Raw genomic sequence first — 22,269 nt, 5'->3', positions numbered from 1 at the left:
ATCAGGGGTGACTCAGCGATGATTGGACTATTTTATTTTGAGTAATCTGACCCTTTAATTTATTGTCTACATCATGTAACCTGTTCCCCATCTCTCAAACGTATCTCCACCTGTTCACCGCAGAACGATTCCCTCCACTTTCTCTGATAAACAAACATTATTCAAGCTACTTCGGCTTCAGCGGACCGTAGAATAACAACAGGGCAGATAAAGTGCCAGCAGTGACGCTCCTGAGTGTTTCCTCCTCTTCACCTGACTCTTCACTTTAATGGACGACCCCACCTGAGAGTATAGTGTGATGCACACAGACAGGAGGAAAACATCTCTAAGTGCAGGCTGTCATCTGTTGCCCAGAGTTAGTGTGTAATCTCCCAGACTACTCTCAATGTGGGTCAGAGTCTGATTTTTGTTACGATAATGTATGCACACAACAAGTGACACCACAGCACCGGTCTCTGAGCCACAATCACAAGCACTTGTCCGCACTTGGTAGCGAGTCTCTGGTTACTGACTGTCACTTGAAATGTGATAACACAGAGCCTGAATGCAACACGGAGCAGTTACTTAAAAGTGGCGTAGGTAAGTTTCAGAAACCGGCTCGAGATACACTTTTTGTTATATTCCATGGAATGCTCTTAACATCCCGATAGCAACGAATATCTTAAGTGCTTTGACAAAAAATCCATACAAAAATGTCATCTGTAGAAGCCGTAATACTGTAAAAAGTACAACCAATCCGGCTAAACGGATTGGATGGCCTACCTGCCTGTCAGCCTTCCATCGGGGCACAAACTTATCTCGTGCCCTCATTGGTCATGTGCACGTTCGTGTGTGTTGGAGGAGGGGCTCTGTGAGGAAGTGGCAGATTTTCTCCGGTTGTGTATTTTCAAATTCTAGCGATCTCGAGCCAGTTTCTCAAACTTACCTACCCCACCTTTAACACTGGGGTAATGTCGGTGATGTCGTTCAAACTGATTAAACAACTAATTTCTCAAAGGAACACAGTTGAGTTTGCCATGTTAATAAAACAAATAATTGCTCAAAGGAAGGATCATTAAGTGCATCATTGATAATTAGACTGTGTGGGTTAAATAAATAAAAGTGCCCATTTTAGCATTTGCAGACCATTTACATGCACACAAACCTATAGAACACACTAGGAAAGGTAAAACCCCCAATAGCATAGTAGGTCTAGCTTAAGGCTTTATTATTAGTTATTGAATTGTTTATCTGTGCTTTGTAGCCTATATCAGTAAACTAATGTTTGGGTTGCCAGATTGTAAAAAAATCCTTCTGAATTATGTCACGTCTTGCCATTTTAAATAAATGCAATAGTTAGATACCAAGTTTGGCATATCATCACTGAAGGTGATATGTCAGTTGTAATTACAGCTGTTTGTCTATACTCCTGCCCAAATGTAAAGCGTCTTTGGGTTCAAGAAAAGCGCTATAGAAATAACATTTATTATTATTATTAGCTTGTTTCTACTGCCCCCTAGTGGCCAAAAAACCAATCACTGTGTTATTAAAGGTCCCATGACATGCTATTCCGGTTATTACCCTCAAAGTACACCCTGTAGCGAGTCAAACTGTACACAGAAAATACCTGTCTATGCTGCCCCACAACGCCTCGTTCGAGATTTTTCTTTTTCCATTTTGTTCTTCCTGCTCATAGTGACGTAACACTGCGGAGCTGCACACACACACACACACACACACACACACACACACACGGAGCTTGTGTGTGTGTGTGTGTGTGTGTGTGTGTGTGTGTGTGTGTGTGTGTGTGTGTGTGTGTGTGAGGTCCACGGTGTCTCACTGTCTCGCAGACCCCACGCAGCAACCAGGAAACTATACCAGTAATCCAGCTCACACTGTCCGCTCCTCGAGCCTCAAAGGGCGGAGCAGCGAGCCCATGGCGGTTCTAGACCAATTTGACTGGGGGGCCGCTGGGGGGCCAGTTATTTTCTGAGGGGGGCACAATAAATGCAGGACGAAAAAGAGAACTAGACAGTATGAAGTAATTGCGCATAAGAAAACAATGCAATACAGTTATTGGTATTTGTTTCAGTACATATTTATTTCAGATAGATCTTACGGCCCGTCTACACTACAGCGTCGACAGCGTCGAAAGCTCCAATCTGCCCATTCACTTTCAATGGGGTGACGTCACGTAGCCGCGCTTTTTCGACGAACTGAATTGTGGGTAGCCAGCGCCAGCCAATCAAATCCCGTTTCCCAAAATCTGACAGCTGAAGCCGTAGCCAATCAAACCGCGTCTAAGCTGGGAGAGATATCCCGCCGTTCATTTCTATATTTCAAAAAAAGTTGGAGGAGAAACTAACTATCGCCGTAGCGAATCACCCGGTTGTGTATGACCAGACCCTCTTCACCTACCGGGATACAAACCGGAGGAACCAGGCATGGAGGGAGGTGGCAGAGACAGTGGGGGAAACTGGTAGGTTTTCGCCTGTTTGGGGAGTTTATATATATATTGCTCCCATACAATCCCCGGGGGTTTTTGCTTTGTATGTCGGGGGCGGGAGATTCATGTGATTGGTTGTTGGTCGTGTTGCTTGAATAAAATCCCCAAGCTCCAGACACGCCCAGCTCCAAGCTATTTTTGAAGCTGTAGTGTGGACGCTCCGTTATAGTTATTACTGTTAGCTTCAGCTTAAGTTATAGTACCATTTTTGCACTAACACCCTATTTATATAAAAATAAAGGCAATGAACAGTTACATCTCTACTTTACATCTACAATTACACGGATACAATAGTTTAACTCACCTTCAATTATCGTGGTAGTCTCTCGAAACGTAGGTTTCAATCAGTCTTTCTTGGATGCAACAGCCTCTGATGATCCGAGATGAAAAGTGGTTGTTTTTTGCGCGCTTCAGCCGGACAGTGAAAGTGAGTGCACCGCTCTAATGGGTCCTGAGTGCACCGCTCTAATGGGTCCGATTAGAATGACGAATAACGTTTGTTCCGCCTATTCCGTCATTCAATAAATCGTGTAATAAATCATACATTTTTCATGTTTTTCACTTTTCATTTTTAGGGGGGGCCACAGGTCAGTGTTAGGGGGTACTGGCCCCCCCCTAGAACCGCCCCTGCCCGCAACGTCCTGCCAACACGGCACCCAGACCCCCCAGCATTCTCATCTGTTTGTCATTACTGGTGTCATTTTCTGTAAGCTAACAAACGCCATTGTAACACATCACTGATCTTCCGCTGTAACGGTTGTTAACTAATCAGAACAGAGTGGGTGAGCTGACCAATCAGAGCACAGTTGGCTCACAGGGAGGGAGGGGGGGGGGGGGGGGGGGCAGGAGCTCCAACAAGGCGTGTAGGACAGAGAGTGAATACACATACTACAGAGATGCTGTTTGAGAAACCAATGTGATTTTGCTTTCCACCCCCAGGGCCAGACTCCGGAGCTTTGGGGACAGAGCCTTCTCTGTGGCAGCCCCGAAGCTCTGGAACTCCCTCCCCCAAGACATCCGTGACTAGTCCCTCACCCTGTTCCAGTCCCGCCTCAAAACCATGCTCGAAACCCATCTCTTCAGCTCTGTCTATCCATAAGCCCCCCCCTCAATCAACTTCCTCTCATGCCTTTTCTGTTTATTTTTTGTTTTGTTGTTGTCTGTCCTTGTTTGTATACCCTCCCTCACACTGTAAAGCGTCTGAGTCTGAGAAAAGCTGTAGGCTATACAAATATAATGTAGTATTATTATTATTATTATTATTTTGGAACATTGAACAATGTAAATCTATTCTAGCAGACCTCAACAATGGAATTATGATCAGTGGAAATGGCCATGTCATGGGACCTTTAAGATGTATTGCAAAGGGGTGAACACATGCCAAAGAATATGTACACAACCTAGCAACCCTACAGTTGATCTAAACAGCACTGTTGAATAATTGTAAAGACTTTGAAAGCAGGATACATTACATGTTCTGACTCATCCTATCAATCATAGATACAGTTGTAGATGTATAATCATTTAGTGCAGCATGAGCAGTTGTTTGTTTGTCATTTGGGTGCTGCTCGGTTCTTAAGGGCGTATTGGGGACACACATAATGGCCCTTTGAACAATCACAGCCTGAGGGCACAAACACTTCCTCAGCCTGTTGTTGGTGAAGGGAGTGGCGAGTGTCACAGTCAGAGATGAAGAAAAACCCACTCATAATGAACTAACACTACCTCGAGACATGGGACTATACACTGTAAATCACTTCTCTATCATTGGCATCAAACACTGCTGGCCTCTGACATTTCTCTTTCCCCTGGAGCAGCGTATTTCTGTTGATGAATAATTAAAAAGAGTCTTGATTCTGACTGATAGGAGTCAGAGGCGGATTTAGGATTGTAGGAGATCCGGGGCTTAGCCCAGGAGTTGTTGGGGTGCAGGGGTAAAGTGCTATTTTTTTTACAAGTGGGGGGTGGACCAAACATCCTTTAGGGGGGTCGTCGCCTCCTCTAGGCATGCTCCCCCCGGGAAGATTTTTTTTAAATATTGAAGTTAAAAGCATCAATCTGGTGCACTTTGAGAGCAACATTAACCCTACCTTAATAATACCTTAAAGGGGACATATCATGCTATATTTGAACAATATATTGTAGGGCCATACCTATATAAAGTATATAAATAGTTTTTCTTTCAAAATACCAAACAGATCCTGCATTTTGCCTTCTGATGTGATTTAGCATGTTTGGCGTGTGTTTCCATTGGCATACCGCACCGCTATCGAACAAAGCCGACACACCGTCCTCTTCCGATCCACTGCGCATTGCTTATTGTTTTATAGATCTATTCTCATCCACCATCTTTGTTTGTGACGTAAAGAGTGTAAGAGTCATGTTTCTGAATCGGGCACTCTGAGTGGATGCAGTCACAGCCAATCGGATTCAGACTGTTGCCTGTCAGTTCCGTTGCCTGTCAGTTCCGTTGCTATGGTTCCGTTGTTATGTGTACTGAAACCAGAGCCGGTATAATTCCACGCGGGAAAACAAAATAAAATTGGAATACGTTATTTTAGTGTCTTAAAAGTAGACTGAGGTATGAAGGGTTAACGTTACATCTTAGAATAATTTGTAGTCATGTTCTGTATACATACTAACATATAGGGGTATTGACATAGTGTGGTTTATCTTTTTGTCGCTGCTTTTAATTTAAACTGAGCTGTTGTGTTCATCAGTAAAGTGGAACTTCTGTGTGAACTATTCATATCTTAAACTGCACTGTAACTTTGTATTCATGTATTTTTTCTTTTAATGTTTCTTTTATTATCTTTTACTGTTTTTAAATGCCTTTGTCTGAATGTCTTTCATTTTTGTAAAGCACCTTGAATTGCCTTGTGTTGAAAGGTGCTATATAAATAAACTTGCCTTGCCTTGGTTACTCCATGTTTACTAGCTATAAGATTAACGTTACAGTACATCACTCTTTTTCACTTCTTACTGAGTCAGCCAGAGTGCAGATATCACCATTAGATTCACACACCTGAAACATCATCCATTTCTTCACTGCTGGTGATGACATTGTTGTCAGTTGCTGATACTGCTGCTGCTGCAGCTGCTGCTGCTGCTGCTGCTGCTGCTGATACTGCTGCTGCTGCTGCTAGGGTGACCAGATCCCAACAAACCAAATGTGGGACAAGGAGTATGGTTGTGTGGGACAATGTGGGACACCCTCTCAACAGCACCCCCCAACTCCCGGAAGAAAAAAAACGTAACAAATATATAACAACTGAGCAGAAAGTGAAGTCAAAATGCAGTTTTTTAATAAAGAACAGTAAACTAAGGCAGCAGGCATTATTCACTTCAAGTGTTTAGAAATGCATCTTCTTAATTCAACTAGTGTATTACCTGTACAAGTAGGCACAACATAAATTAATAGATAGAATAAGACCAACACTGGCCAGGAGGGAACAGAAACATAATAATACATAAAATAAAATAAAATAGCTTTCAGTTTTGTCCATCACAGCAACAGAAGGTGGGCCCCCACACAGTGTGTGGGCTATGTTGTCACCTAGAACCACTGGTGTCTTTGACTCTGTCAAACAACTCTCCACAGAGGCAGGGGCAAGCACATCTGTTATTATGGACGCTGCTTTTGTACGACCACATGACATTTTCTTTACTATCTCAGAGTCTGGAAACATGGTCGGCGCTAGCTTGTTACCAGTCATTTGACCGGTATGGTTGGGAGTGTTGCACTGCGTGGTAAACACTGGTTATTTCTGCTGCTGTTACCTTGTCTGAGTGGCCATCGTGTTTTGGTTTGAGGAGGAATGTCTCCATAGAGTGGGATGTCTCTTTTTGAGCGACACGTTTCTTGTGAGAATCGCATTCTCTGTGTCTTTTGACGTCGTATTCACCGCCATGTGACATTTAAAAATTACTCTCTGAGAGTCGCCCTGCACTGGCTGCACCCACGGGTAAGTGTCTTCCCAGTCTTTGTTGTATGTGCATCTTCTTAGCTGTAGTTTCAGTTTCCTCCATTTTCCATAACCTGCTGCGTCGCCTGCGTTCGTTGTTGTTGTTTGGCGGGTGTGTGTGAGTGAGTTACTCTCATTGGTTAACACTTGACCAGCACCCGCCGTGTGTTACAGTTTGATTGACAGCAAACACAGCCCCCTGATGATAGCCTTCCCTGCTTTCTCAACAGCCATTGGATGAATCTGATTTTAAAGAAAAGCGTTTTAGCCAATCAAAATGAAATATGCGGGACATCGTCTCAATTTGCGGGACGCACCAAAAGTCGGGAAAATGCTGTGCAGTCCCGCGCAAAGCGGGACATCTGGTCACCCTAGCTGCTGCTGCTGCAGCTTGTGGCGCCTGCTTCGATGAAAATAACTTTCTAATATCCATAACTTTATAGGCTATTAGATTAAAACTCGTCAGGCACTAGGAAGGATCACTTCTTCTTCAGAGCAGGGAAGGCTACGCAGTACGCAGGCTAATGTCACGTAGCGGCTGCCTCTCTGGTGGACTCCGGTACTGCACATTACTCCCGAGACATTTAAAAAAAAAAAAAAAAAATCTAATTATTATTATTTTTTTAATTATTTTTTTTTTAAGTGAAACATCCGGGGCTTTTCAGAAAACATCCGGGGCTTGAGCCCAAGTAGCCACCCCCTAGCGCCGCCTCTGGATAGGACACAGATGATATTTTTCGTGTACATCTGGAGTGCTGTCAGACTGCGGGGTGCTTGAATGTTTTGTGAACGTGGGTGTCGTTAGTTCAGTGAGAACTGAGAACGCCGCTGCTCGAGTCCTCGCTAACATTAAGAGTGGATCACATCAGTCCGGCTCTGAAATCTCTACACTGGCTTCCAGTCGGCAAAATAATTTATTTTAAAGTTCTATTGCTAGTTTTTAAATCACTAAATGGTTTAGGACCAAAGTATATCAACGATCTCCTGCATAATTATGAACCAGCAAGGTGTCTCGGGTCTTCTGGAACGGGTCTGCTCTCGATTAAGAACAAAACTTGGACAAGCAGCGTTTAGATATTATGTCCCCACAATCTGGAACAAACCGCCTGAATCATGCACGTCCGCAGAAACTCTTATTTTCAAATCGAGACTGAAAACATTTTTGCCGCTGCTTTTAATTGAACTGCTCATTCAATTTCACACTGCAGTTTGCTTTGTATTCATGTGTTGTATAACTGTTGTGTTTATCTAATTATCTTTGCCTTTTAAATGCCTGTTGTAAAATGCCATTATATAATGTGTTTATGTCTTTTATTTTGAATTGTCGCGTGCTGAAAGGTGCTCACTGATGGTTTTGATAACTGTTATCAAAATTAGAAAAGGTCACATGATTACCCAAGTTTGATCGGTTTCAAACACAAATTAAAAGACAGAAACAAGAGATTATTAGAAAAGCTTGAAATATGCATAAAAGTGCTTACCTTTCTTCTTCTTCAGTGGTCTGAAAATATCAACAGACTCCAGATCTGTCGCATTAAAACCACATGTCCAACTTTCAAAAACTGTTCAAAATAATTGAACAATAATGTCAAACAGCATCAATAAAACACAGTAATTGTGTCTGTAGGTTTCGCCTCTGTCGAACAAGCAAATTTCATGTTGTAAAAAATCATCAGTTTGCATTTGGCGCCCCCTTGTGGGTTAGAACTATAATTGCTATGAGCTATTTATCGGTAACTAAAAAAAATGTATTCTCTTACAGTTGCAGAAAATCAGATTACTCTAACATTAAAACAAAAATAGGGATTACAATGTAAGTAAATCTAAAAAAGAGCATATTGTGTCTGAATTTTAAGCACCTTTACTATAGCATAAAGTGTTGGTGTGTATTTAAACATACAGCAGGGGCATCTGAGCTCAGGGCTGTTGAAGCAGCACTTTAACACACCTTGAACGTGATTTTACTGACGTATCGGAGTAAGAAGTAAGAAGACCTTGAGAAAAGCATCCATCATCAATCAAATGTCAGGAAACCTCCATCAACGAGGAGGTATTTAAAATGAAACAGTAAAGGTCATTCCTCTAAAATCAGGACAAGTTTTAATAAAAGTCTGGGATGAGATTTGAGCCCCGGGGGGTACGTGGTGGAGCGTCTGGGATTTATCCCTGGGGATGGAATCAACGACTGTCTTTACAAAGAGACCATCCTGGTGAAAAGAGCAGATCTCACAGGATGGATAATTAGTGAGGATTCAACGATACCAGAGGGTTTACTCGAGGTTTCTGTTAAATCTTTACAAGACTCTGGAGGACGGAGGAGGATCTGCACAGAAAGCTGCTTATCTGTTATACCCCAGTGTTGGAGAAGATACGCAAGAGGAATGTTTGTAAGAAGTTGAAAACAGAACAGCTGCTGCATGCTTCTTATGTGCCACTTTGGAAATGACTTTGAAATAATACCACGGATGTGTAATGGGAATAACTGAAGAGCAGAAGTAGAGAGGGGGCATGCGAAGTTCACGGAAAAGGGCAAGCAAGTCATAACTCCAGCAGATTGAAAACACAAGCAGCCATTGTTTCTCCAACAGAGCCATAAAAACACGCTAAGAACCGGAAGGCTTCGATATTTTACACAGAACCAAGAAATAGCAGCTCAAAGTGTCCCAGTGTGCGGTATTAGATAGCATGCAAGCATTTAAGAAGTAAAGTAGGCATTAAGTGTAGCATTAATGCCTACTGTCCCCATGACGACCAACAATGACCCTCCTTTCAGTCCCATCTTAAATACAGTGTGCTCGGGATCAGCTTTAGAAACTCGATACAAACATGACAGCTGTTGTGCCCCTGTCCAGTAAGTGCTGGTTGTTTTTATTGAAATGTTTTAATATTTCAATCCAGTCTGCCTGGAACCTGGAGCGGCAGAAGCTTCCTTCACTGACGACAACAACCTGATTACATTTCCTTCTTTAAAAACACATCGACGTGCCGTACATGGATGAAGTGTCGCTAGTCGGAGAAATCAGTCCTGTGCAAGCCTTCCACAACCGCTAGATATGATGAATACATGACAATTTAGTGATTGCAGTGGAGTGCACCTCTGTACAAAATACAGCTGCAATATTCTTCCTGGTGATGCAAGTCCGTGGGGTTTTCATTGGGGGGGGGGCGTTACTCTTCGACCGTGTCCTTCTTGCCGGTCTCCTGGCCTTCGAAGAGGGGGAACTTGCTCTCCACCTCGGCCCAGGTCAGTGATCCGTTGGCCAAGTCTCGAACGATGTCAGGCAACTCGCTGACCTGAGGAGAGGAAAACACGGTGAGGTGAAAGGCGGCAGCGTTTAGGAAACTATTTGAAGGGATGTCGAGCAATAAATAGATGAAAAAGGTCGACACTTTGGGCAACGAACGACCTTCATTTGACTCCGAGCTAGAGGCGCAGAACAGCTCATCTACACATGATATGTAGCAGACGTTAGACACAACACTCTCTGGTCCTCAATCTACAAACTGAAGTCACATGCATACAACTGGAAGAAACGTAAAACCCAAATAAGATGCTTCAGGCTTTGGTTTCGTGCACAAAGCCAACATGAGCATTGTTGTGGCTTGTGTACATTTAAAAGAAGAAACAGCCCCTCAGCTGACAGGAAGTGATGTCCAAAGCGATGGATTTGTGTCAAAGCATCCACCCGTTTAATCCTGTCCTCCCCCTGAATGCAGAGCGCCCTCTACATATGCAAATGGTCTTCATTCAGAGTGACAAACCGTGGAGAAGTGCGACTAAGGATCTATTTCAGTGAGGCGCAGGACGTAAAGTAGTGATTTAGTGCAGTACCTCGGCCCTGATCTGCCTCATGGAGTCCCGGTCTCTCAGCGTGGCGGTGTGAGGCGTCTTGTTCACCGTGTCGAAGTCGATGGTGATGCCGAACGCCACGCCGATCTCATCCGTCCGGGCGTAGCGTCTCCCGATGGATCCCGCCGAGTCGTCCACCTTGTAGGACACGTTGTTCTTCGTCATCGCCTCGGCTGAAAGAGGAGAAGGCGAGTTAACAAAACGGCAGCATGTTCTCCCTCCTCCGTGACGGGAATAGATCGGATACTGGAGGTTATCATTATGTGGGCGCTTACATAACTGCTTCACGAAGGGCACGAAATCCTGGTTTTGACTCAGAGGCAGGACGGAGCATTTGTAAGGAGCGACCGTGGCAGGGAAGCTGAAGTACTGCAGGGAGAAGAAAACGGGAATTGCATTAATGGCGGAAACACGCTCTTAAGTGAATATCCTGTAATATTTCAGATCCAGTTCATGAACTTACCGTTCTTTGGTCATCACCTTCTCTGACCTGGAACGTGTGCTCAAAGATGGAGTACATGACCCTGCCGATACCGAAGGAGGGCTCGATTACATTGGGAACTATTTCCTCCACTGTGGACGACCAAGACACGCAGACGACGTTAAAGCAGTCGCTCCAAATATCCACACCTCAAACCACAACTTTCCAATTCAAAGACGACCTCACACAATCGTCGCACCGAGCAGGATATCTCCACATATGGATCAATAAAATATATCTAAACTTAAACTATCGCTTCAGGGATAAGTCGATGATAATAAAAAGTTGTTATTTCTATTTTTAGACACTCGAATATGGAGGTTTCTTGGGTTCTATTTGTCTTATCAAAAAGGGAATATCTTTGGCTTTTTGACAAACAAAAAGACTTGGGATGGATTTCAAAGACCGAATAATATATCAAGAACAATGATCAGCAGATGAATTGTAACTAAATGATCCATTAGTAGCAGCTCTACATGAAATCCTCACCGTGCAGAGTCTTCTGGAACCGCTTCACGCTGACCATGTCCTTCGTGAGTTTGAAGGACTTGCCTTCTGACTCGATGGTGAACTCTCTGCACAATAAGAGGAACAGCCTTGAGTGTGCTGCGAATATCAAACCAATCAACAACCTCGTGTGTCTGCGGCTAACGGGCCTCACCCAGCGTCAGTGAGCAGCTGCTCCTGCTCGGCGATGAAGCTCTCGTCACACCCGGACAGATACTCCATGGCGATCTTAGCGTCCTTCTTGTACGCCTTCCCGATGGCTCCTTTGTTGGCCTCGAACTGGACCACGTTTACGATTTTGTGTGGAGGAGTTAAGAGCAATAAAATGCCTTAAAGGGGCCCTATCATGCTCGTTTTCAGGTTGATATCGTTGATAACGGGAAAAGCATACAAGCTGTTTCTTTTGAGACTTGATGGAACAGCGAGTTTAATGAAAAAGGATATGGGTTCTTTGAGAGGCTTCTCAGCGACCAACGGGACCTTTGTAGCTTTCGCATGGCATTGCAGATCGAAGCAGGAGCGGTCGGCACATCCCACGATCTCGATCCAGCCCTGCAACGAAAAGATATTCACTTAAAAGCACACGGACTCCCTGCCGAGCTACGAGGACGTAAGCGCGACAGTACGTACATAGGAGGTTTTGGTTTCAGCGTCCCAGCAGTCGCAGGCGTAGTGAGCCATCTCGTTGTCCATGTGCTGACGGAAGCGCAGCTTGTCTTTGGAGATACCCACTTTAGTGAGGTAGAGGTAGATCCTCCCGATGAAGTATCCCAGGACGGTGTTGTTGATCACTCCCTGAAAGAACACTTCATTGTCAATCTTCCAGTTTGTGTGTACAGAGAGATCGAAATACCGTTTCCCACAATCCCGAATATACAAATATATGTATAAAAATATGTGTGCAAAAATGTATATACCTATTTTTAACTAAATAAAAACACAACAATATATATATATTTTTTTTTTTAATTGTGTTTTTATTTAGTTAAAAAAAATATATACATTTTTAACTAAATAAAAACACAACCATGAATATATACAAAATAACAGAAGGATGGATTAGTGTGAAAGGAGATTATTCTCAATTGAAACTAACCTAACTCAAGGTGGACTTGGAATTACTGTTGGTAAAATGTTTTGCTTGGTGATACAAGATGCCATTTCTACTAGAATTTATTTGTAAAAAGTCGTGGTTCAACATGGTGCAAATTGCAATTTTCTTCTTAAAGTGTCTGAGCTTTTGTCACTGAAGCTGCCCAATACCGATACAAGCTTGGTTATAAAGCCATATTACACGAGATAATATTGACCACAGGTTTCATGTGCTCATTGAGAACCGCAGTGACGCGTCCTAAACCCGGATGTAAACTCCTTCCGGTTCTTTCGTCAAAACGCAATGTAATCTCTCCATAGGATTTAGGAAAATAGCTGGAAATCAGGTCTGTGGTTGAGACGCATTTAAGAGACGGGTCACGTTTTGTTCAGCCGGATAATATCCAAATGTCTATCCTACTTTTATCATTTTCAAAGCATAAATCTAGTCGCCAGAAGCAAAATGCTAACGTTATGCTATAAAGGAACTCCAGCAGGGTCGCTGCTTCAACGTCACGCCAACTGAAAGATCGATATTCAAACGTACAGATTGTAAATGGTACGAGTTGAAGCGTTTGTTTGAACACTTTGCAGGAGGCAGGGACTTGCTTTCAAGCAGAACAGAAACTAACTTAGAGGAGTGTTTACGTGTTCGGTGTAATGACGTAAAACGGCCTGGACAACTTCTGTAGTCCTATTCAGCCACTTGGTAACAACCATCGTTTTTCAGACACGTCAACTCTTCAGAAATCACCAGTGGAGTGACTGCTGATGGATTTAATGTCGTAGAACAAAACGTGATCCGTCTCTTCAATTTGTCTCAACCTCAGACCTTATTTCCAGCTCTTTTCCCAAACCCTCTGGAGAAATCCTGTTGCTTTTTATCGAAGGAACCGGACGTGGTAAAAATGCTAACTTACTTCCGGGTTTTAGGACGCGTCACTGCGGTTCTCTATTGAACCGAGTATATCTTTTTTTCAGATTCAGATCAAATGGAAATGTGTCTTTGGCACCGGCAAGTTCACTCGCCTTAAACAGCACAGTCTAAAAAGGGACTAATTAGCAGTCGTAATTAAAGTGCTTTGTTATTCCAGAGGTGTGTAGTCCAAAACATATTTTTAATATCGCTTTTAAATTTGGGTCAACTTTGAATTCTCACCGGTATCATTGTCCATGTTTTACTGTATTTTTACTATTTTGCTTTTATTTTACATTTTTTTTTAATTGTTTTATTTGAACCTATTTAAATGTATTGCCAGCTTTAATTCAAGGGAATTTCATTAGGATCACTTTTGATGTTTTATCTTGTTCTGTAACGCACTTTGGGCTGCTTTGTGCATGAAAGGGGCTATACAAATAAAGTGTATATTATTATTATTATTTAAAGGTCCCTTATTATACTGTGTTTCATCAATATATTACAGGTCTCAGATATATACAGAACCTGTCTCTGATTGGCTGAAACACCAAACAGATCATTGCAGCATTACCCATAATCCCCTCCGTTTCAGCCCTGTTTCCAAAGTGCTGATTCTCTGTCTGTTACTTCAGATGAAAATAAGGAGCCCCTCCCCACGCCCCTCTGAGAGACATTTGGTTACAAAGAACTAAATGGTGCTCTAGAGGAGACTCAGGTGATAAGGGGGGGGGGTTACCTTGGATGCTGATTGGCTAATGGTTACACAAGACAACACATTGTTATGACATCACAAAGTGGCCAAAATCTTCACCATGGTGCAAATTGAAATGTTCTTGTCACAAAAGAAGAATAACTTCAAAGTGTCTGAGCTTTTGTCACTGAAGCTGCCTAATACCGATTCAAGCTTGGTTATAAAGCCACATTAGACGAGATAATATTGAGCATGGAACACAGTATTATTAACAATACATACATTAATATCCAATCAAATCAGGTGATGTGTTGCCGAGTGACCTAAAAGGCTTATCTAGTGACTCCCACCTGCTCCACGGCGTCCCCCAGCCTCATGATCTTTGCAGACTGTCCGCTGGTCTGAGCCTTGGAGGAGTAGAGCGTGAGGTCCAGGTCGGCTACATTGGAGAATTTGGGGTGGATTTTCTCACTTGGATCCACAAAGTGCTCGATCTCAGCCATGGTGAACTCTCTGTGGGGAAACGTGGATTCAAGATTCAAGGCTTTTATGGTCATGTGTGCATAGCTACAGTGTAGTTACGACAACGACAATCTTAGGCTCCTCCAACACAATAAAACAGATAATAGTGCAAGTAAATGAAATTGAATATAATAGAAACAGTGCAGAACAGTCTATATACAAGTAATTGGAATATTGATATATATAAGTTGCAAACAGATGGATGTTCTTTCAAAAGTGCAGGTGTTTAACCATCCTCTGGCCTGAGGAGTGATTATCTGTAAGGGATAATGTGCAGCGACTTGGTCATTACGCTTATCTCACGGCCAGATACTAAACAAACTAACGACTCGACTCCCAATATTAATTGAAATGATTTCATTGACTTAAAAATGATCGTATTTCTTCCGCTAAGAAAAAGAAAACTCCGTTCCGGCGCACCAACGGCTGGAACTGCGACAACAACAACTTTACGGCGACACTGTCCACGGTTTCTGATCCACTAACAAGTCCTTAAACTCTGCAGCGCCCACACCGTGTCCCTGTTAGTGTGCACTTGCCCTCTGCCTCCTTCTGGGGATTTATCTGACGTCCAGCGCTCCGTCTTTTCCTTTCTCTTTCTTGATCCTCCGTAGCAACGGCAGGAACTGCTTCGATAGCGTTTTGAGGAGCTTTTTGATTACAGGTTTGAAAACATCGTTGCTTGCTTTAAAAGTAGCACGACTCAGTATGTCAAACCTTGGGAAGTATCTAGATATCCCTGCCCTAATGCCAAAGGAACTGCACACTGAATATGTGTCGCCGTTTGATGTCTATGTCTGGACCGCTGCGTAAAAAGGAGGGTTTCTGCCCCGTTACTTCTCCGCTGTTTTCTTGTCCCAGTTTGAAAAGCAAACGGCACGCAGTTAAATCGACCGGACTTCTTTCTGCAGATGTGAGCGTCCTCAACAACGGGCAATGAGTCCTTGACAGCGGTCTGTACTACTGGATTAACAAGGTGTCACGTGTTCTGAATTGACCAATCAGAATCGAGTATTCAACTAAACCATGTAATATTCCTGTTTAACATCATGAGTCATTCTGAATACGGATCAAATCAAAAGGTGTTGGTGGATCTCTCACCTGACGCGGATGAGTCCAGAGCGAGGAGAGATCTCGTTCCTGAAGGAGTTTCCTATTTGAGCAGCAGCGAAGGGAAGTTTTCCCTGGTTGAACTCCAGCAGTCGCTTGAAGTTGAGGAAGATTCCCTGAGCGGTTTCAGGCCTCAGATAGCTGCGGAGTCACGGCAAATCAGTCAGCACATAGTCAGCACATAGTCAGCAAAGTGGTCCACATGTCTTAGGAAAGATGCTCATCAAGACAAATACGGTGCGTTTCCAAAACATAGCATCTGTAAGACTGCATCCTCCGCTGTATTGCGTTTTATTTTTACCCCGTCATGTTCCCTCCTGGTCCGATGGACGTCTGGAACATCAGGTTGAAAAGGGTAGGAGCGGTGAGGTCATTTCCTGTGATGGGAGACTTCACGTTGTATTTCACAAAGAAGTCGGTGAGCTCCTGCTGGGTGTAGTTGTCCATCTGGAACAGAAATAGGCGAAACAGGGAATTATTAAAAACTGTCAGAACCAGCTTTTCCACTAGAGAGCATTTTGTCTCGGTTACAACGGACCTGAGTGGTGACTTCCTCCATCTCAGCCTTCTTATCCGCTGAGCACTTCTTATCGGACATCAGCTTCTGGAGGTGGGCTGTCGGACACACAGAGACATCAAATCAATACTCTTACAAACGTGGGACAATGCTAAACAGACTATACAAATCAAATGGAAGAAATTCATCTTGAGAAGTGTGAGAATGGTCTCGAAACTAATCTGCATCGTGAAAAGATATCGCTTTCATTGACATGACAATATCCAAACATAGTATTGCCAAAGCATGTTGTACAAGGTGTTACAACATAATAAATAAGCACACGTTCCATATCTCAGATAATAAATAACATACTTTCATTAAATAACATTTTCATGAATTACGTCATTCCTTTTTTGTCATCGGAGCCAATTAGCCTTCAAGGAAATGACACGTTCTTCCTGTATCTCACATTATGTCTGCCGGCTCGTTGGCACAGCTCCAGTCTCTGTGGTCCCAGCTCACACGGCTATGAAAGCCGTGTGATTTCTGCTGTTCCAGCAACTTCCATTCTCCCTCAGGCACCACAGTGATACTCAGAGCATCCCAACCAGCAGCAGCCACTGACAACACAAGCTTGATCGCCTCCATCCCCCCTCACTCGGCACACCCATGAATAATCCACATGAAAAACCTACAAAGACCCTGCTGTGTTAGGATGACTAATCTTTAGTTTAGTGTAAATCACTAAATACCAGAGGTGGGGACTCCAGTCGCATATTTTTTGACTTGAGACTTGCTTGACTAACATTGATAAAAGACTTCACTTTGACTTGGTATTCATGACTTGAGACTTGACTTAAGCTTGAGATAGATGACTTGAAAGGACTTGAGTGTTTAAAATTAAATATTTGCGTCTGTTTCTGTAGTGAGATATTACATTTAGTTTTTTCGAAAAACGTGATTATAGCGCCATGCGCGCAAACCTGGCAACCCACTAGACGCCGGCAGGAGTGTCAGTTAACATGGCAGCGGCTAGCGCTCCACAAATAGTGAAGTTTGGATTCAAGGATTATGTTGTCGATGCCAGTAATAAGAAGAGAACAGCGGTATGCAGGGTCTGCAGCATAAAGATCAGTGACACGACCACCACAGCATCCAACTTCATTCGTTACTACAAAAAAAAACCACAGAGAAAGGTGCGTGCATGTGTTGTGTTAGCTAGAAAGCTAACGCTAAGTTTAAGCTACGTTAGACTTGGTTTCAAATCGATTAAGCAAAGAGAAGACAAAACGGTAAATGAACACTAGAACCGCCAAGGGATTCATTTTGACTAACCCTGATACTGAATAATGTAGTTCATTGACATTTAGTAGTTTGTTTAAATGTTTTAATTATGTTGTTTTTGTTTGTAGAAGAGCATCATTCCTTGATTTATTGTAAAATGAATCTGAACTTTTTTATCTGTTATGATGATAAGCTGAAGCAATTTCTAAATTAACCAAATTAAGTGAGTTTTAAATCGTCCTGTTTGTTTGTAGCCTTTATTTAACCAGGTGACGGGGTCAAGGGTGACCTGCAGGACATTAGTTTATAAGGAAATTATGAAGAGGAACAAATTAAATGATTTGAAAATGATATCTATGTAGGTGCTGACGCTGTTGGCGGTTCTAGTGTTAACACGTTTAAATTAAATATGTGTAATGGAAAATGCCATATACGATTTTCTTACCTGGAATTCTGCCTTTTTGAATAGACTTCTTGAGTCCTAGCTTATTGTCTGCAGTTCTGGGGTTAATATGAATCCAATATGATTGTCATCGGTCTAAATTAGATTTCAAATGATTAACTGTGTATGTAATGAAGATCATAGTGTGGGTTGAATCCATTTTCATAACCACGGTCTTTTAACTGATTTAAATGCGGAAACTGGGCTTATTCGTCAGACTTGACTTGCTTGACCTGAGCAATGACTTGACTCACCACAGTGACTTGGGACTTGCTTGATACTTGTAGGTCAAGACTTGAGACTTGCTCATGTGGGACTTACTCCCACCTCTGCTAAATACACACAGGATGTACAAAAGGCTTACCTTTGAGGAGGTGGTCAGCCCTGAAGCACTCGCCATTTTTCACGTCTTTCACCATGTAGTCAGCAAATTTGTCCACATGTCCTGATGTCCTAGAATTATGAGAAGAAATATTACATTATAGTGTTTATAAGGACATATTCTGCTGATGTTCAGGTGTATATCAGTTTGTAGTGTCTCTACTTTAAAGAGTCCTCTCCTGCTGATGTTCAGGTGTATATCAGTATGTAGTGTCTCTACTTTAAAGAGTCCTCTCCTGCTGATGTTCAGGTGTATATCAGTATGTAGTGTCTCTACTTTAAAGAGTCCTCTCCTGCTGATGTTCAGGTGTATATCAGTATGTAGTGTCTCTACTTTAAAGAGTCCTCTCCTGCTGATGTTCAGGTGTATATCAGTATGTAGTGTCTCTACTTTAAAGAGTCCTCTCCTGCTGATGTTCAGGTGTATATCAGTATGTAGTGTCTCTACTTTAAAGAGTCCTCTCCTGCTGATGTTCAGGTGTATATCAGTATGTAGTGTCTCTACTTTAAAGAGTCCTCTCCTGCTGATGTTCAGGTGTATATCCGTATGTAGTGTCTCTACTTTAAAGAGTTCTCTCCTGCTGATGTTCAGGTGTATATCAGTATGTAGTGTCTCTACTTTAAAGAGTCCTCTCCTGCTGATGTTCAGGTGTATATCAGTATGTAGTGTCTCTACTTTAAAGAGTCCTCTCCTGCTGATGTTCAGGTGTATATCAGTATGTAGTGTCTCTACTTTAAAGAGTCCTCTCCTGCTGATGTTCAGGTGTATATCAGTATGTAGTGTCTCTACTTTAAAGAGTCCTCTCCTGCTGATGTTCAGGTGTATATCAGTATGTAGTGTCTCTACTTTAAAGAGTCCTCTCCTGCTGATGTTCAGGTGTATATCAGTATGTAGTGTCTCTACTTTAAAGAGTCCTCTCCTGCTGATGTTCAGGTGTATATCAGTATGTAGTGTCTCTACTTTAAAGAGTCCTCCTGCTGATGTTCAGGTGTATATCAGTATGTAGTGTCTCTACTTTAAAGAGTCCTCTCCTGCTGATGTTCAGGTGTATATCAGTTTGTAGTGTCTCTATCTGTCATGTCTAAGCCATGATATGATGGGCGAAACACCTACTTGAGGACGGCCTCGGGGGTGAGCATGGTGCAGTCGATCTCCAGGATCTGCTCCTCCTGGATGAAGTGCTGCCTCCACACCTGCAGGATGTTGTTCTTCAGGGCGCAGCCGACAGGGCCGAAGTCATACAGGCCGCTCACACCTGAGGGGCAAGACTGCATGGTAACAGAGGGCTGAAAGACGAACCTGCCCATCCACTTCCTCATGTCTCTTCTACATCAACATGTGTCCCCTCTTCTTCATGTCTCTTCTACATCAACATGTGTCCCCTCTTCTTCATGTCTCTTCTACATCAACATGTGTCCCCTCTTCTCCATGTCTCTTCTACATCAACATGTGTCCCCTCTTCTTCATGTCTCTTCTACATCAACATGTGTCCCCTCTTCTCCATGTCTCTTCTACATCAACATGTGTCCCCTCTTCTTCATGTCTCTTCTACATCAACATGTGTCCCCTCTTCTTCATGTCTCTTCTACATCAACATGTGTCCCCTCTTCTCCATGTCTCTTCTACATCAACATGTGTCCCCTCTTCTTCATGTCTCTTCTACATCAACATGTGTCCCCTCTTCTTCATGTCTCTTCTACATCAACATGTGTCCCCTCTTCTTCATGTCTCTTCTACATCAACATGTGTCCCCTCTTCTTCATGTCTCTTCTACATCAACATGTGTCCCCTCTTCTTCATGTCTCTTCTACATCAACATGTGTCCCCTCTGTGGAAAGAGACTCTGAAAGTTTCAGGAACAAAGATTCTCTCTCTTTTTGATCCATTTCTATAAAAACCTGTCTGAAAACGAGCTGATCAGATTTTGGCCACTTTATGATGTCATAACGATGTGTTGTCTTGTGTAACCATTAGCCAATCAGCAACCAGGGTAACCCCCCCTTATCACCTGAATCTCCTCCTAGAGCACCATTGAGTTCTTTGTAACCAAACCTCTCTCAGAGGGGCGTGGGGAGGGGCTCCTTATTTTCATCTAAAATAACAGACTGAGAATCAGCACTTTGGAAGCAGGGCTGAAACAGAGGGGATTATGGGTAAAGCTGCAATGATCTGTTTGGTGTTTCAGCCAATCAGAGACAGGCTCTGGATATATCTGAGACCTGTGATATAGTGATGAGAAGCAGTATGATAGGGACCTTTAACACTAGCTCTCAGTCTTACCTCCATAGATGGCAAAGGCCTGGTCGTAGAAGAATCTCCTCTTGAGGGTGTCCTCCATCTTGGTTCTGTCAACGATGTCATCTTTGGGTTGTAATGACAGTTCCTGCAATGAGAAGGATATTTACTCCATTCTTGACACCTCATAGTCAGCCAATTCGGTCCCAGGAAAGAAACGCATCAAGACATGATCAAATAAGTTGCTTGTCCAAAACATTGTATCCGCAACCGGGCTATGGAAGGCTGCTTGAGGAGCATCAATGCGCCCGTTTTAAAAACCCACAGTTCAGCACTGACAGCTGACTCTAGGAATATTGCATATTTTGAATAGGTTTGACACCAGATGTGTTATAACCAGGTTGAATGCATCTGATTATAATATCTACCATGATGTGTCAAACACCTGCATCTCCAGCAAGCGCCCAATTCCCAGTCTGCTTGTCACAATAGCAGTTTAAAAATGAACAAAACAAGTTGGCACACGCTGCCAATATTTTAATTAAAGTGCATCATATATGCGGCACAGCCTGGTCATTAAGTGGAGAGCTGGCAAGTGTTTTACAGTCCTATTCCTCAGAACAGATGCTTGAATTGATACTAAATATATTGCATCATATACAGTTGAACGAGACTCACCTTGGTTTCAAAAGCCCTCTTCCTCGCCTTCAGTTCAGCCACAGCTTTAGTAACATCCACATCAGGAGCTCCATCCTGTTTCATTTGACGCACCCGTTCCCCCTAAAAACAGAGAGGGGCTTTAGACTGCTTTTTACCTCTGGTTTAATAACATCTTTTTTTTTGTAGCAGCATGAATTTCTTCTTTAAACCCCACCCTGCTCACAGATATCTGCAGCAGCTCATTGAAACGTGGCAAAGGGTGCAGACATTACTGCCGACTAGTGTTAGCATTTAGCTAATGGCTCTTTCATTGACAGCTTCACGAGGAACCGGTGACGTAAACAATTATCTAATAAAATCAAAAAATCAAATCAATAAATCGTTTGAATTAAAGAAAGAAAGAAAAATTAAATACAAACATTTAAATTTAAAAAAAGGAACCGGTTAGCCGGTTAGCTTGCATGCTAACAACCTAGCTGTCACCTTGCAGAGGTAATACAAAGCTATCGAACCCTAAAGAAACCCATACCACATCAGTTTTAAGTCATTATGGATGTCTTTGTTACCTGTTCTTTGACTGCCAGCCTCAAAGGGGCCAGAATCTCCTCCATGTTTCCGTCCATGGTTCGTCCTTCCTGCAGCCAAAGACTTCTCTTCTTGTTCCTCTTAAACAGGCACAGAGACACGGAAAACGGTCTGTTGTTGTTTCCGGACCGGGTCTTTGACCACAGGGAGGAGAAGGAGGATATCTCGGTGCTGGTCCTCAGCAGTTCTGATGTTCTACGAAGCATGGACCTCAGTAACAAGAGAGGAGATGATGAAATCTGTGGGGATATGTAAACGCAGAAACGGCGTCAGTGCAGCACTTTCGCTACTATTGGTGCAGGGTTTTAAAACGTATCGGCAGATTCGACGCACAGAAGAAAAAAATATAGATATATAAAATTGTTGATGTTGCATTTTCTATCACATATTTTTAGTTAATTGGTCTATTTCTTACTATGAAAATAATTAAATGCTGTTGACAGTGGTGTTAAGTAACTATATACATTAACTCAATTATTGTACTTACAATGTTGAGGTACTTTACTTCCAATCCAACTTTATTTATAGCACATTTAAAAACAACAGAGTTGACCAAAGTG

At 42.7% G+C, this 22,269-nt stretch overlaps 1 protein-coding gene across 1 annotated transcript; it reads right to left on the bottom strand.

Moving 5' to 3' along the window:
- Positions 1-9,284: 9,284 nt before the first annotated feature.
- Positions 9,285-21,979, bottom strand: LOC117465568 (glycine--tRNA ligase-like). Its single transcript, XM_071206965.1, has 17 exons — positions 21,691-21,979; positions 21,143-21,244; positions 20,510-20,612; positions 19,343-19,484; positions 18,212-18,300; positions 16,161-16,237; positions 15,924-16,069; positions 15,614-15,763; positions 14,341-14,503; positions 11,919-12,083; positions 11,734-11,840; positions 11,443-11,589; positions 11,271-11,356; positions 10,764-10,873; positions 10,576-10,669; positions 10,283-10,473; positions 9,285-9,744 (listed from the first exon to the last, which is right to left on the bottom strand). The coding sequence occupies exons 1-17, from the start codon at positions 21,913-21,915 to the stop codon at positions 9,619-9,621; spliced, it is 2,223 nt and encodes a 740-aa protein (XP_071063066.1). The 5' UTR covers positions 21,916-21,979; the 3' UTR covers positions 9,285-9,618.
- Between the last annotated feature and the right edge of the window lie 290 nt (positions 21,980-22,269).

Source organism: Pseudochaenichthys georgianus, chromosome 20 (assembly GCF_902827115.2).
Source record: "Pseudochaenichthys georgianus chromosome 20, fPseGeo1.2, whole genome shotgun sequence".
Lineage (NCBI taxonomy): Eukaryota > Metazoa > Chordata > Actinopteri > Perciformes > Channichthyidae > Pseudochaenichthys > Pseudochaenichthys georgianus.
This window is presented reverse-complemented; position numbering and strand designations above follow the sequence as displayed.